Source organism: Euleptes europaea, chromosome 4, assembly GCF_029931775.1.
Source record: "Euleptes europaea isolate rEulEur1 chromosome 4, rEulEur1.hap1, whole genome shotgun sequence".
NCBI classification, from domain to species: Eukaryota; Metazoa; Chordata; class Lepidosauria; order Squamata; family Sphaerodactylidae; genus Euleptes; species Euleptes europaea.
Window position 1 is genome coordinate 40,816,884 of NC_079315.1, and position 16,259 is coordinate 40,833,142.

The 16,259-nt window shown below is 41.7% G+C and overlaps 1 protein-coding gene across 1 annotated transcript in view; it reads left to right on the forward strand.

The window, feature by feature from the left end:
- Positions 1 to 15,818: 15,818 nt before the first annotated feature.
- The window catches only part of LOC130476168 (multiple PDZ domain protein-like), a 195,463-nt gene continuing 195,022 nt past the window's right edge, over positions 15,819 to 16,259 (forward strand). The window contains exon 1 of the mRNA XM_056848044.1: positions 15,819 to 15,839. Within this exon, the coding sequence (XP_056704022.1) occupies positions 15,824 to 15,839 (16 nt within the window). The 5' untranslated portion in view covers positions 15,819 to 15,823. The remainder of the gene's footprint in view (positions 15,840 to 16,259) is intronic.

A 16,259-nucleotide genomic window follows, 5' to 3' on the forward strand; every position in this document is an offset into this window, starting at 1 on the left:
TTTTGTTAACATGAGAATCTTCCTAGTTTATCTTCCTAGTTTCATCAACTGCTGCAGTGAAACAATGACTTATCTTATTAATACAGAAGCTTGTGTTCCTTTGGTTGTTTGTTTCTCTTTTATTTCCAACAGAGCAATAAGCATTTATATTTATTCTTATTTTTCTTAATTGATAAATGTGCTCCTCAAACCTTGCATTGTAAGTATTGACACATTTCCCCACTGTGAACTGTAAATCATTTTCCTGTCCTGAGTTAAAAGAGAAATCTGTAGAAATGTCATGTCTGGGAAAGAATAATAGCACTGATTTAAATGCTAGTATAGCTAACCTTTACTAGCATTTAAATAATATAGGTAACCTTGCCCTGACCTGGATGGCCCAGGCTAGCCTGATCTCGTCAGATCTCACAAGCTAAGCAGGGTCAGCCCTAGTTAGTATTTGTATGGGAGACCACCAAGGAATACCAGGGTTGCTGTGCAGGGGAAGGCACTGGCAAACCACCTCTGTTAGTCTGTTGCCATGAAAACCCCAAAAGGGGGTCGCCATAAGTCGGCTGCGACTTGAGGGCACTTTACACACACATAGGTAACCTTTACTTTCCCTCTGGCTCGTTACATTTTTAGCATCCATATGCAACAGATCAATGAATTCTTTCTATGATATATTAACCAGAGTTATATGTATTAGGTTATGTCTAGCACACACAGGCCACACTTTAATCATTGAATTAAAGACAATTATAAGAAGTTTCCCCGGTCCAGGCTTTCAAGAATAAAGTTCAGGTATTTATGGGTTTATAGCAGCGTGTGTTATGGCATTTGTTAATTCAGTTGAATTCTGTAAATCAGCTGATTAAATATTTTTAATGTCCATTCCTCTGATGTTTTATTATTCTTTTCTGATCTTAGAGCTTTTATCAGTAGTGTGTTGTGAAAGTGTATCCTGGATATAACTTCACTTGTTTTGAGGTATTTTTTATTATTGGTTTAAAATATTTATATGATGACCATTTGATTGGTCAAAACATTATTGAAGAGTCAAATATTGTTAACTAGTGATCAACCATTGAAAGTATTAGAACTGTAAGAGAGTTATGATATTGGTAGAAATCTAAGTTGGCTGCCTGGAAGCTATTAACATAAATTCTGAACTGTTATAATTATTGTTAGATGTAAATAATGCTTTGCAAATATAAATAACATATTAGCCATACTCAAGTGATTTATTGGTATGTATTTGGAAACCTCACCTTTAAAGAGTTACAGATTTTGCACATCTATGTTCAAAGACAAAAACTAATTGTTAAATATGATTAAACTGTAGGTCAGGGTGTGTGTGCATACACCATAGAGCCTACATGACTGAAGAGCCTGGAGCCTTCACTTCATACTGCTTTTCACTCCATGGAATGCTTTCTCATGTTCAAATATTGTCAATTTGTTGGCAGTATCTGACAATTCAGTTCATCAGCACTCCAAACCTGCCATTCTTAAAGCAAATTGATTAATAAAAAAGTACTAATTATTATAAAGCAAACTGTCACTAAATAACAAAAATGTATTTCCTTTTATTTGTATTTACATCTTGCTATGATAATTTCAGATTTGACAAGTTAAGGGACCAAATTGTAGTGCCAGATGGGAAATAATTAGCTGTACAATGCCAGCGCTCATGAAAGGTTACATTTTTGTTTGCTTTGTAAAAGAACATTCATCACTGACAAAAAGTGTCCTTCAAAACAATTTAGCTATGGATTGTAATATATAATTATTTGGGCTAATCATAATATTTTATAATTACTACTGATAGTTCTGGCCTGGATGGCCCAGGTTAGCCCAATCATGTCAGATCTCAGAAGCTAAGGAGGGTTGGCACTAGTTAGTATTTGGATGGGAGACCATCAAGGAATACTAGGGTCACTATGTAGTGTCAGGAAATGGCAAACCACCCCTCAACATCTCTTGCCTTGAAAATCCCAGGGGTTAACACATACACATGAAGCTGCCTTCTACTGAATCAGACCCTTGGTCCATCAAAGTCAGTATTGTCTACTCAGACCGGCAGCGGCTCTCCAAGGTCTCAGGCAGAGGTCTTTCCCATCACCTACCTGCCTAGTCCCTTTAACTGGAGATGCCGGGGATTGAACCTGGGACCTTCTGCATTCCAAGCAGATGCTCTACCACTGAGCCACGGTTGCTATAAGTTGGCTGTGACTTGATGGCACTTTTAACCACCACTAATTGTTGCATGATAAGAAATATTCTAGTATACTTTTTGCAGATTTTTGCGATATCTTTACCTGTCAAATACACTGTATCACTTGTAGTATAGGTACACAACATTGCTTTCTATAGGATGTGCAGTTGCAGGTGTCTCCTGGCATCATTCTGATGCAACTAATCATGCATTAATACATTTTAGAAGTGTAACTTGAGATGAATTGGGGAAATAATGTAAAACATGGATATGAAGATCTTTTGAGAGCAGTTGCATTAGGGTATAAACGTATAAGCTAACCATTCCCCATTCTTGAATATGTATTTGTCTTTTTTAGCATTATATTTAGTTGATATACATTGCAATGATATTTGCAAGTAACAGAATGTTTTACATAGTCACTAGTGAAAATCCCTAAAAAAAAGTTATTAATGAAAAAAACAAGTTTTTCTATTATAAGAGGTTTTATAAGTTTTACTAAATGTAACATTTACTAAATGTTGTAAATGATCCAATGGGTGTATATTATTATTTTCTACATGTTTATATAAAGCAGGGTGTATTTGATTTAAATCACTAGTCAGTAAGACTTGATTTAAATCATGGTTTTTTACAGAAAGACTCATTCTTGCTAGTATAATAATATTTACAACCAGATGAAAGTTTCATTTTTGGAATAATAAATTTTCAGAGTAGTTTTTACAGTTATATCAAAAATTACTGATTTGGTTATACTATTAGAAATACATAGACAGATAATTATAAAATTATTGCAAGGAAGAGGAACTTCATCTTCGGTCTTCAGTGCAGCCCCACATAGGACTGCGCCTGCACACAGGCGTGCCACTGGCCTGATTTTCTAGCTAATACACTTTTTAACAACCAGGGGGAGCTCTTCTCCCCATCTCCACGACGCTGCCCCCCCACAGCATCACATGGCTAAGGGAGGAATCTTCCCCTGTCCCTCAGTTCCTTTCTTGCCACCTCCGTGTCTGGGTGATCTCTAGTGCGTTCTAAGCAAATATCGGAAAAGAAAGATTCTATTTTGTACAGACTGAGGCAGTACATTGACCTAGTCTGCAGGATTGCAAGGTCGCCGGTGATCCCTTACAGGGGGATGGCATTGGTTCCAGTATTCTGAGCCAAATCAACAGAATACCCAAGGATATGGCCTCTAAGGCCCTGTTCAAGAAATGCGAGGAATGTTCAACTAAGATGACTCACACAGATGAGCATCAATTGTGTCTAATGTGACTGGGTGAATCACATAACGTGCAGGCTTGCAAGGTATGTGTGAACTTTACCCCCAAGGCCAGAGCAGACAGGGCAGCTCGCCTCAAGGCAGCCCTCTGGCAAAGGGCAATGATGCCTCCCACCCAGAACGAGACAGTAGCTGGACTGTCCTCACCGCAGTCGGCCCCTCCTGAGGTCAGGGGTGGTGAAGTGGCATCTGCCCATTCGGCCGGATCGACTAGGGCGGTTCCGGCCTTGGTTCCGGGGGAAGGGCCCACCACTTCTGTGCAACACCCCCATGGCCACTTCGAAGCGTAAGGAGAAACGGATGAGTCAGAGCCGGTTCCTAAGAAGCACCGCGACAAGAGCAAGCACAGGGAAAGGACTATTAAAAAAAAAAAGACAGGGGAGCCTCTCGTGCGGACCCCATCCCTGAGATCGAGCTTACCTTCACATTCGTTTTTGGACATGGTTCCGGACATCCTGTTTTCCAATGAGGTGGAGCCAATGCCCATTATGCTGGAACTGACAGTGGAACCGATAGCCCAGGCCCAACCCCTCACCCCAGTTCAAATCCAGGACTGGATTGAGTTCTGTTGGATCCAACAGTTTGAGAGGTCTGCAGGACAATTCCAGCGTCCTTTGCCTCCTCCCAGCAGGGGATTGCATCCCCCATTTACTCAGCTGACAGAGTACAATGGGCATTAACGCATGGGCAGAATGTTCCTGGTTCGCTCCTCTGTTATCTCACAATAATCCCACAATATTTAATCCCACAATATTTAAGTCTGGATAATCAAACGCATGACGCCAGCCTATCCCACATTAAGTCTGAAACAAGTAGCTGCTGGAGGCTCCCCGTGCGTTTGAACCAACCATATAATGTGGGATAGTTCGCAATGCGGGATAGCAGGGGAGTGACATCGCCCAAGGATTGGCTGAGGAGTTATCCAATCAAAGGGCGATTCTCCCCCCTTTTTTTTCTTTGAACGCCAGCGTTCCGGTATACCATCGTCTCAACCTGTCAATTAAAAAATGGCGGGACGGGAGACCGGAAGCAGCAATTGCTCGCGCAGGGAAGGGGGCGGGACGGAGGAGACCGGTAAGGAGCATTAGTAGCGAGCTAGCCGAGTAATTACACGCACGTCGGAATTTAAAAAAAGTAGCGGATTAGAACCGAAAAGATCGCTATAAACCAGGGATTGATTAACCCGGGTTTTTTTGCCTTAATTCGCGACTAAGGTGGGTCCGATGCGCAGCCCTTGGACGGTCGTGCGTGTGGACCATGGAGATTCGCTACTATTAAGGCACAAAAGCGAGACAAATTGGCCGTGCGTTAAGCCCCAATGAGTCACAACCGGACATGGACAGACCATCCATCCTTGGTTCCGAGACTTACTCGGGTGCATCCCCAGATGACAGAGGGGGGGGGAACCTGGCTTCACCCTAGCTAGTGAGGACATTAGGTTACATACTGAGCAGATGTTGCGTATGGCAGATGCCTTGGATATCAACGTCTATACATTCCAAGAAAAACCCAGGGATAAGATATTGAGCAGATTGCACTCTGAGGCTCCCGCTGTAGAGTCTTTCCCGGCCCTTGAGGGGCTCACGGAGCTCAAGGACACTATCTGCAAGAGGCCAGCATCAGCCCCTCCATCTTCAAGGAAACTGGAAGGCCTCTATAGGATCAAGCCGGGGGCTGCAGATTTCCTTTCCGCCCACCCCCCTCCCTCATCTGTTGTGGCCACAGAAATGCAGGCCAAGCAGAGAGTGGGACAGCACTTGTCCCCAGCAGACAAGGAAAGCAGGCACCTGGATTCCCTGGGTCGCCATGTCTAAACTGCTGCAGCGTTGAATTTCAAGGTAGCCAATTATCAAACTATAATGGCAGGTTACCAGCTCTTTCTGTGGGAGAATGTGGCTGCACACCTCCATAACATACCAGAGGAATTCAGATCCCCTATACAAACTATTCAAGCAGAAGCTGCTGCACTCTCTAAGCAGGAGATCTCCGCGAGAAGACACTGTGCGAAGGTGGCAGTCAGGGCACTAACGGCAGGGGTAACGATCCGCCGACATGCCTGGCTTCGTACCATGGCCCTCCCGCTACACACTAGGGTCCAGGTGGAGGATCTGCCGTTCAAAGGGGAGACCCTGTTTGCGAGCTCAACAACGGAATTCCTGAAAAACATGACGGAGGAGAGAAAGATGGCAAGATCCTATGGTGTCCTGCCATTCGGGCAGGGCAGGGATAAACAACCGTACAAGCAGCAAGGCTACAGCAAATCGTTCTTCAGGGGAAGCAAGTTTCAACGCCCTCAGGTACCATTCCATCAGTATCCTCAGCAAAGGTTTTTTCAGCAACAGCAGCAGTTCTACCCTTCTTACCACCAGCAACAAGGGGGTAGACGCAAAGGAGGTGCTAGGCCTAGATCCACCCCTCCCCCTCAACAAAACCAGAAGGAGCAGGGCACAATCAGAGATTCTGCCTGTACCAATTGGTTCCATTGGAGGAGAAGCCCTTTGGGTGTCGGCTGGTCCGTTTATATTCCCAAAGGACCAAAATCTGTTCTGAATCAGGGGTGTTACAAATTGTAGCATCTGGTTATCGTTTAGAGTTTAAACATGTTCCAGTGTTGAGTCGGCCCAAGACAACTCCCTTCCAGAGCTAGCAGCTCCATTAAGGGACCTGCTAAGTAAAGGGGCAGTGGAAAAAGTTGAAAGTTATAACTCCGGCTAGGGTTTCCATTCTAGAATGTTTGTAATAGAGAAAAAAGATGGGGGATTCAGAGCCATCTTAGATCTGACAGAACTAATTAAATTTTTAAGAATTTCCAATTTTAGAATGGTTTCCCTCCTGAAGTTATTGAGTTACTCACGGAAGTTTCTTGGTTTGGGGTGATAGACCTCAGTGATGTATGTTTTCATATAGCAATCCACCTGGGCTTTAGGAAGTATCCGAGATTCAGGTACAGTATGGGCAGGACACTTATCAATACACGGTCCTGCCTTTTGGGTTATCCACAGCCCCGTGAGTGTTCACCAAATGCATGGCGGTGGTAGCATACCTGAGAACACAAGGTTGCTGTCTGTTCCCTTATTTAGATTATTGGTTGCTGGCTGCTGATTCAGCAGAGGCTCTGAGTAAGCAAATGGATCTGGTGGTTCAGACATGCACTAACCTAGGGTTAATGATGAACTGGGAAAAATTGAGACTCCAGCCCCTCCAGAGAATACGTGGGTGCAGTCCTAGATTCGAGACAGGCCCGAGCATTCCTACCTGGAGAGAGAGCGATAGCCCTTAGAGGCTTAATTCGCTCTATCAGGAGGTCTAGGTGGCAATCAGCCCGGCCGACTCAACGCCTCTTGGGCTTAATGGCCTCCACAACAGCTGTGGTAGAAATGGCCAGACTATGAGGGATCTCCAGCATTGGTTTGTTAGAAGATATAACCCCAAGGTTCTCCCACAACATCATCACTTATCAATCCCCAGATCAGTAGTAAAATCACTGGACTGGTGGTTGGTTGATGGGAATTTGTTCTCCGGTGTTCAGTTCGGGGTTTGGTCCCCACACAGTATGGTGACCACAGATGGTTCCCGGATGGGTTGGGGTGCACATATGGGTACCAAATCGGTGCATGCACAATGGGAGGAGAATGTCAAAAATCTCCATATTAATGTGTTGGAACGACATGCGGTGAGGTTTGCCTTAACTTCCTTTACAGGTATGCTTCGGGGCAAACGAGTGTTAATCCAAACAGACAATACCTTAGTGGTATACTACATCAACAAGCAAGGGGGGACAGGGTCACTCCCCCTGTGCAGGGAAGCGCAGGCTACCTGGCACTTAGCTCTATCTTACCACATGAAAATCAGGGCAATTCACATTGCTGGGGTTCAGAATGTCCTAGCAGACCGTCTCAGTCACTATTTTCGCACAAATCATAAGTGGTCTATCCGCCCACATTACCTGGAGCTGATCTTCAGTTGCTGGGGTGTCCCAGAAGTAGACCTCTTTGCTGCCAGGGGCAACAGGAAGGCAATTCATTTCTGTTCCATAGCGGGACACGACCCAAGATCCTTGGGCAATGCATTCCAGATCGCTTGGGAGGGAAAACTATTCTATGCCTTCCCTCCTTTCCCCCTAATCCCCAGAGTCTTAAGGAAGATAGTAGCAAACCACTCATAGATCATAGTGGTGGCCCCATCATGGCCTCGACAGGTTTGGTACTCTCTACTCCAGAGGTTGGCAGGCCCGAACAGATGGGAACTTCCACAAGCTCCAGACCTCCTGGAGTGGGAGGGGATGGGCCATCACGAGATATCCCAACTGCACCTCACGGCCTGTCTGGTGGATCTCCGGCTATAGGTCTATCAGCAGCAGTGCATCAGGTGCTGCTGCAATCTCGGAAACCCTCAACCAGAAAGTCCTATGAGAGGAAGTGGCAGGGGTTCGAAGAGTGGGCAGAGGAACCATTTACCTGTGAAGTGGGTAAGGTTCTAGACTACCTTCTATTGTTGGCGAAAAGGGGGTTAGCGGTGTCTTCAATAAAGATACACTTGGCTGCGATTTCGGCCTCGCATGTAGATGTTGAGAGAAAGACCCTGTTCTCCCACGCATTGGTTAAGCGTTTCCTAAAGGGCCTCTTTAACGTGTACCCCCTGAGACCTAGGATAGTTCCACAATGGTCTTTAGTGCTGTCCAAGTTGCTGTCAGCCCCTTTTGAGCCCATGGTATCCTGTTCCTTGAGTCACCTCTCCATGAAAGTGGCATTCCTAGTGGCGATTACATCAACCAGGAGGGTTGGAGAACTAGCAGCCCTTAGGATTGATCCTCCCTTCCTCAAGATATTTCAGGACAAGGTCACCTTGCACCCTAGTTGGGATTTTCTTCCCAAGGTGGTATCTAGGTTTGATCTAGCCCAGGACATATCCCTCCTGGTATTCTGCTCACAAGGTTGCACTTCTGGAGTATTCTGCTCACAAGGTTGCACTTTCATTTTTACTGCTTGCCCCTCCCTCTTCACTCTTAGCTACTTGTGCAGATCTATTCCACTTCAAACAATCAATTCATTGAACCTCTTGGAATTTAGCACTTAAGAGGTAAGAGGTTAAGTGTATATAGAATTGCAAAGGAACAATGAGATTAAGATTTTTTCCTTAACTCTCTATGTTTATTTTATAGCATTTTTTGCTGTGAAGAAGAGGCATCTCTGCCCACACAAATTCACACTTTTGAGAACTGCAAAAACAAGCATCTGTGATGATATCTTGTTAGAAAAACTGCCCCCAATAATCCTACAGAAACCTCTGGAAGAGCATGACACTGTGGCCATTTATGCTTGGTAATTAGCAGCGCGTTCCAGGCTGAATTGCCCCGCATAATTTTTTGAATTTTTCATGCGGAACTGCCATTTTGGAAGTGACTGCAAAGCTGGCCCCTTAAAAATGACCTTTGGTGTTTGCTCCGCCCCCACCGCGAAGAACCCCCTGAGGGAACCATGCAAAATAACAGTGGCACGTTAGCTATGCACATGCTACTGGCTATGCAAACAGGAATGAAGGAAAGGGCGAGTGGGATGTGTGGAATTTCTCCTTTTGTGTTGGGACTGTGAATAGGCATTTTTGAAGTCACATTTTAAAAAAGCTTTGAGCGAGCATCAAAATTGACCATGCATAAATGGACTGTGAATGGATTAATGGAATTCATTTACCAAAAAATTTAAACATTGCATAAATATAAAGCCTCATGCTACATAATTAAAACTAATCCTTATTTCCTGATGAATAGCCTTTGGACTATAATGTATCATTAAAAGAAAACTATCTTTAGATAGATTTTTCCTCCAAAAGCATTTTATTTTAAAAAATCAAATTTAAATTAAAAACCCAATTTTAAAATTTTTTAAAAATCATTAATTTTTTATGCACCCTTATATAAAGTAGGCAATGGGGTTAGAAGGGTGTGCCTTTGTTAAGGATTGCCTTGTGACACTATAAACTTATTTACACAAAGCAATTAACATTAGAAAAGAAGTAGCATGATACACTGCATTTTTGCATTGCTTTTTATGTTGCCCCTGTAAAAATACAGAAGGCACAATTGATTGGTTTTTATTTATTTAATAATTTAAAATGTTTCTATGGCGCCTTCCAGATTACAGACCAGATTACAAAATTCTTAAAGAGACGGGACATGGTGGTCATGGGAGATTTTAATTACCCGGATATCTGTTGGAAGTCCAACTCTGCTAAAAATGCAAGATCCAATAAATTCCTGATTTGTCTCGCTGACAACTTCCTTTTCCAGAAAGTGGACAGGGAAACAAGGGGATCTGCTATCTTAGGTTTGAGTCTCACCAACAGGGAAGAACTGGTTGATGAGGTTAAAGTAGTAGGCACTTTGGGTAGTAGTGACCATGTAATCTTGGAATTTACAATCTTGGAGAAAGGAAAAACTCTGTAGTCAGACATAGGTTGGACTGTAGGAGAGCTAATTTTAACAAATTTAAATTTATGCTGGGTAGAATCCCATGGTCAGAAATACTTAAGGAGAAGGGAGTTCAAGAAGGGTGGGAGTATCTTAAAAATGAAATAGTGAAGGCGCAATCACTAACCATTCCTATGGGAAAGAAAAATGGTAGGAGCCTAAAGAGGCCAGGGTGGCTCCATAAACAGCTTTTTAAAGATTTGAGAAATAAAAAAGGCTCCTTTAGGAAGTGGCCTTATAACCAAAGAGGAATATAAACAAATAACTAGTGCTTGTAGGGAGAGTGTTAGGAAAGCTAAAGGTCAGTATGAGCTTAGGCTAGCGAGAGATGCTAAACATAACAAAAAAAGGTTCTTTTCCTGTGTGTGGGTGTGTTAAGTGCCGTCAAGTCGCTTTCGACACATGGCAACCCTATGAATCAAAGTGCTCCAAAATGTCCTATCTTTGACAGCCTTGCTCAGATCTTGCAAATTGAGGGCTGTGGCTTCCTTTATTGAGTCCATCCATCTCTTGTTGGGTCTTCCTCTTTTCCTACTGCCCTCAACTTTGCCCATCGTATGGTCTTTTCCAGTGACTCTTTTCTTCTCATAATGTGACTAAAATACGATAGCCTCAGTTTAGTCATTTTAGCTTCTAGGGTCAGTTCAGGCTTGGTTTGATCTATAACGCACAGATTTTTTTTTGGCAGTCCACAATATCCCTAACACTTTCCTCCAACACCACATTTCAAAGGAATCTACTTCTTCCTATCAGCTTTCTTCAATGTCCAGCTTTCACACCCATACATAGTAATAGGGAATACAATGGCATGAATTAACCTAATCTTGGTGGCCAGTGACACATCCTTACACTTCAGCATCTTTTCTAGCTCCTTCATGGCTGCCCTTCCCAGTCTCAATCTCCTTATTTCTTGACTGCAGTCTCCCTTTTGGTTGATGATGGAGCCAAGGAATAGAAAGTCTTCAACAATTTCAATTTCCTCATTGTCAACCTTAAAGTAAGTCTCCTGTAGTCATTACTTTTGTCTTCTTGATGTTCAGCTATAGTCCTAATTTGGCACTTTCTCTTTTAACTTTCAGCAGTAGTCGTTTCAAATATTCACTATTTTCTGCCAGTAATGTAGTATCATCGGCATATCTCAAATTGTTAATGTTCCGCCCTCCAGTTTTCACTCCACCTTCATCTAAATCTAATCCAGCTTTCCTAATTATATGTTCTGCATATAGATTGAAGAGATAGGGAGATAAAATACATCTTTGTCTAACACCTTTGCCAATTGGAAACCATTCCGTTTCTCCATATTCTGTTCTAACCATAGCCTCTTGTCCAGAGTACAGGTTACAAGTCAAAACGATCAGATGTAGTGGCACACCCATTTCATATAAAGCCAGCCATAGCTTTTTGTGATCCACACAGTCAAAAGCTTTGCTGTAATCTATGAAACACAAGCTGATTTTCTTCTGAAATTCTCTGGTTTGCTCCAGTAACCAACGTATATTTGCAATATGATCTCTAGTGCCTCTTCCTTTTCTGAAACCAGCTTGAACATCAGGCATTTTTCATTCCATATATGGTAACAGACTTTGCTGTAAGATTTTGAGCATCACTTTACTTGCGTGAGAAATTCATGTGATGGTCCGATAGTTGCTGCAATTTTTCATGTCTCCTTTCTTGGGAATTGGAATGTAAATGCATCATTTCCAGTCTGTGAGCCATTGTTTTGTTTTCCATATTTGTTGGCATATTCTTGTCAAGATTTTGATGGACTCCATTTCTGTGGCTTGGAATAGCTCTATTAATCTGCTCCTGGTACTTTGTTTCTCCCAATTGCTCTCAGTGCAGCTTTCACTTCACTTTCTAAAACCGTAGGTTCTTCTTCAAAAGATTCTTCTTGGAAGGAATCTCATTCTTTCATCTTTTCTGTATAATTCTTCATGGTATTGTTCCCACATTTTCTTTATTTTGTCTGGTTAATGTATTTCCATGCTGATCATTCAGCATGCCTAACCGTGCTTTAAATTTCCCTTTGATTTCTTGGATCTTGTGGAACAGATCTCTTGTTTTTCCTTTTTTGTTCTCCTCTATTTCTTTACACTGGTTATTATAATAGTTCTGTTTGTCTCTACGTGAGAGTCGCTGGAACGTTGCCCTTAGACTTTTGATTCTGTTTCTGTCACCTTCTACTTTTGCTTCTTGTCTATATTTGACAATTTTAAGAGTTTCCTCAGACATCCATCAAGGCTTTTCCTTTTTTTTGGCTACAGGAATAGTCTTTGCACATTATTCCTTGATAATATCTCTAGTTTCTACCCATAGTTCTTCTGGTTTACATTCACTTGAACTCAGTAATGCAAATCTGTTCTTTACATGGTTTTAAACTTCAGGAATATTGCTTACATTGTATTTTGGGGCTATGAACATTCTGGTGTTTTTCTTAAGCTTTATCTGGATTTTCGATATTAACAATTCATGATCTGTACCATAGTCAGCTCCTGGTCTTGTTTTTGCTGAAAGAATACAGGTTCTCCATGTTCTGCTTCCAATTATGTAATATATTTGGATTCTATACTTTCCCTCTGGTGATGTCCATGTATACAATCGTCTATTTGGTTGCCTGAAACGTGTTTGCAATGAACAAATTGTTGTCTTCACAGAATTCTATGAGCCATTCTCCTGCTTCATTCTGTGCTCCTAGCCCAAACATGCCAACAACATTTGATTTTGCTTTGTTTTCTACTTTTGCATTCCAGTCACCTATGATTATCAGCATATATTGTTTAGGTGTGTGATCAATTTCTTCCTGAACACTTGCGTAAAAACTTTCAGTTTCTTCCTCATCAGCATCTGTAGTTGGGGCATAAACTTGAATGATGCTTATGTTGATAGGCTTTCCCTGAAGTCTGATTGATATTATTGGGTCAGACTTTGCATTATAGCTCCTGATTGCCTTTGCTACATCTTGCCTCACTATTAAAGCAACTCCGTTTCTTCTGTTTTTGTCATTCCCTGAGTAAAACACACTGTGATTTTCTGATTGAAAATGTCCTAATCCAGTCCATTTTAGTTCACTTACTCCCAGAATCAAAATGTTTAAATGTTCCATTTCTTGTTTTGCAATTTCAAGCTTACCTTGATTCATGCTTCTCAAATTCCATGTTTCTGTTATATGTGTTGAATAGCTTTAGACTTTCCTTTTGCATCCTTTTCCTATGTACAGAGTAAGAATAAGAACAAGGACAAGATAAGCCCATTGAGGGGACAGGAAAGTGAAATTATAACAGGAGATGAAGAGAGGGCAGAATTCCTCAATTCCTACTTTTCTTCAGTGTTTTCTTGCAAGACAAGTGGTGCTCAACACGGCATGAACAGAACACATGATGAGGGAAGGGATTTGCAGATGAGGATTGGCATTGGGGTAGTGCACAAACACCAAGTTTCTTTCAATGAAACAAAGTCCTCAGGGCCAGATGAATTGCATCCAAGGGTACTCAAAGAACTTGCATGTGTAATTTCTGAGCCTCTGTCCATTATGTTTGAGAATTCTTGGAGAACAAGTGAGGGGCCAGAAGATTGGAGGCGGGCAAATGTTGTCCCCATCTTCAAGAAGGGGAAAAAGGAGGATCTGAGTAACTACAGACCCATCAGCTTGAATTCTATACCGGCAAAGGTATTTGAACAAATCATCAAACAGTCAGTCCTTGAGCTTTTAGAAAGGATGGATCTGATTACTAAGAGCCAGCATGGTTTTCTCAGGAACAAGTCATGTCAGTCTAACCGTATCTCCTTTTGCTGGATCAGGGGATGCTATAGACATAGTTTATCTTGATTTCAGTAAGGCTTTTGGTAAGGCTCCACGTAGTATTCTTATTGACAAATTGGGAAAATGTGGTTTAGATCCTATTTCTGTTAGGTGGATCTGTAACTGGTTGACAGATCGCACCCAAGGATTGCTTGTTAATGGTTCCTCATCCACTTGGAGAAAAGTGACTAGTGGAGTTCCTCAGGGATCTGTCCTGGGCCCTGTGTTGTTCAATATCTTTATAAATGATTTGGATGAAGGAATAGAGGGGATGCTTATTAAATTTGCAGATGATACAAAATTGGAAGGGGTAGCAAATATGGTAGAAAACAGAGGCAGGATGATCTTGACAGGCTGGAGAATTGGGCTATAACTAATAAAATGCACTTCAACAAAAATAAATGTAAAGTTCTGCATTTAGGTAGGAAAAATCAAATGCATTATTATAAAATGGGGGAGACTTGTCTGAGCAGTGGTGTGTGCGAAAAGGATCTTGGGATCTTAGTAGACCAAACACTGAACATGAGTCAGCAGTGTGATGTGGTAGCTAAAAAGGCAAATGCAATCTTGGGCTGTATCAGGAGAAGTATAGTGTCCAGATCACGTGAAGTGATGGTATCACTTTACTCTGCTCTGGTTAGACCTCACTTAGAGTATTGTGTTCAGCTTTGGGCACCACAATTTAAGAAAGATGTAGACAAGCTGAAACGGGTCCAGAGGAGGGCAACCAAGATGGTGAGGGGTCTGGAGACCAAGTCCTATGAGGAAAGGTTGAAGGAGCTGGGTATGTTTAGCCTGAAGAGGGGATATGATAACTGAGGAGAGGTGGTATGATAACCATCTTTAAGTACTTGAAGGGCTGTCATATAGAGGAGGGAGAGTGCTGAGTTATTTTCTGTTTCTCCAGAAGGTCGGACCAGAACCAACGAGTTGAAATAAAATCAAAAGAGTTCTCCCATTGAGCTCGGAGGACATCTTCATTGGCGGGAGTTTTCCTTCCTATGCTCAGGGAGGCAGGATCTAAAAGCCTTTGCTTCCTGTCCCCTGGGCTAGGACCACCGTCTGGTTTCCAGTTCTCCTCCTGCCTCAGAGGGAGAAGCAGTGCTAGGAGTTGGCTCCATAGCGACTTTCCTTTCTCACTAGCAAATTCTTTGTCTGTTCCAAGTTTAGTATCTCTTTCTTCCTGTCCGTTTGTATTCTTCTCTCTATTTGGGTCTTCTGGTCTATTCCTTTTGTGCCCGGCAGCGCTTCTGTGACCTGTGAAAGTTAAACATTAAAGTGTCTGGTAATGAAGCATACTGACGCTTCTGGCTAGACACTCTTAGACACAAAAGAATATTCATAGTTGTTAGAGGACAGTTTTCAAAGCATGTTTCCTTTTTGAAAAAATAGCTGGAATGGTATATAATAGGTAACATAACCACAAAATACTCAAAATATAAAATTTTATTGTTAGAGGTCCCTCAGCTGCTCTTTGGGAAGAGACTCCAGTACAAAATCTTGGCCAGAGAGTATGGGTACTCAAAAAGCAACCACCTCAGTTCCACACCACTTCTCTGGATCCTTATTAATAGCCCCTTCTATCCATTTACATCTTCCCCAGCAGCCATCTTCCTGCAGTCCTCTTTCCATTAGGCTTTTGCTCCCTGTTTTGGTAAACTGGAAATGGCGTTTACAATACCAAATGGCCTAATGTCTAGTAAAGGAAAAATAAGCCATTGTTTAATTTTTCTGTGCCAGCGCAGAGCTTACAGTAGGATGCCAGAGCAGTCTCTCAAAATGTAGTATTATAATGCCGTTACAGTGACATGAAAACAACGCAAGTACTTGGGATCAGGTTGTAAATTAGTTTGGTATAGTTTACATTTTTCTATGCAAAGAAGCGCATGAAGTGTAACTGAAATAGATTCTGCAAGATCTGGGAGCCTTGAATGCAAGTTTGACAGAGTAATCAGTGGTTTTCAGTTCTGTTTTTAAGGTTTAATTTTTAAAATCCTTTCCCCCCCTCTTTCCTTTATTCTAGAAAGACCTTTGTATTGACAGCCATTTGGTGAAGTGGAAATTGAGCAAGTGGAAGCCATGTTGGAAACAATAGGTAAGACTTGAAGTTAAAAGATATATTTGCACATTTAAAGTCAATTTGATTTTTCATTTTAAAGGGCTGTGCTGAACTGCATTGCCTTATTTTTTAATTTAAATTAAAGAGAGACATGAGATATTCATTAGTAAACATTATACTGGCCGACAGCTGTAAATAAAAGTATCTTATCATTAGTAAACAATTCACTGAGTCCAGTAATGCAAATTTTGTAGTATGTTATAGAGGATCAGGCTGTTCAACTATTATTATTTTTATAAGCATTTTATTAAATTTATTGTTAACAAAATTACAATAAACAAAATAAAGAAAAAGGAAAAAATAAAAAACACAGATGAAAATATGCTTCTGTTTTCATTTGTATTGAGTATAAATCTAATTAAGAAATTTCAACCTGTTCTCTAGCTACATATACAA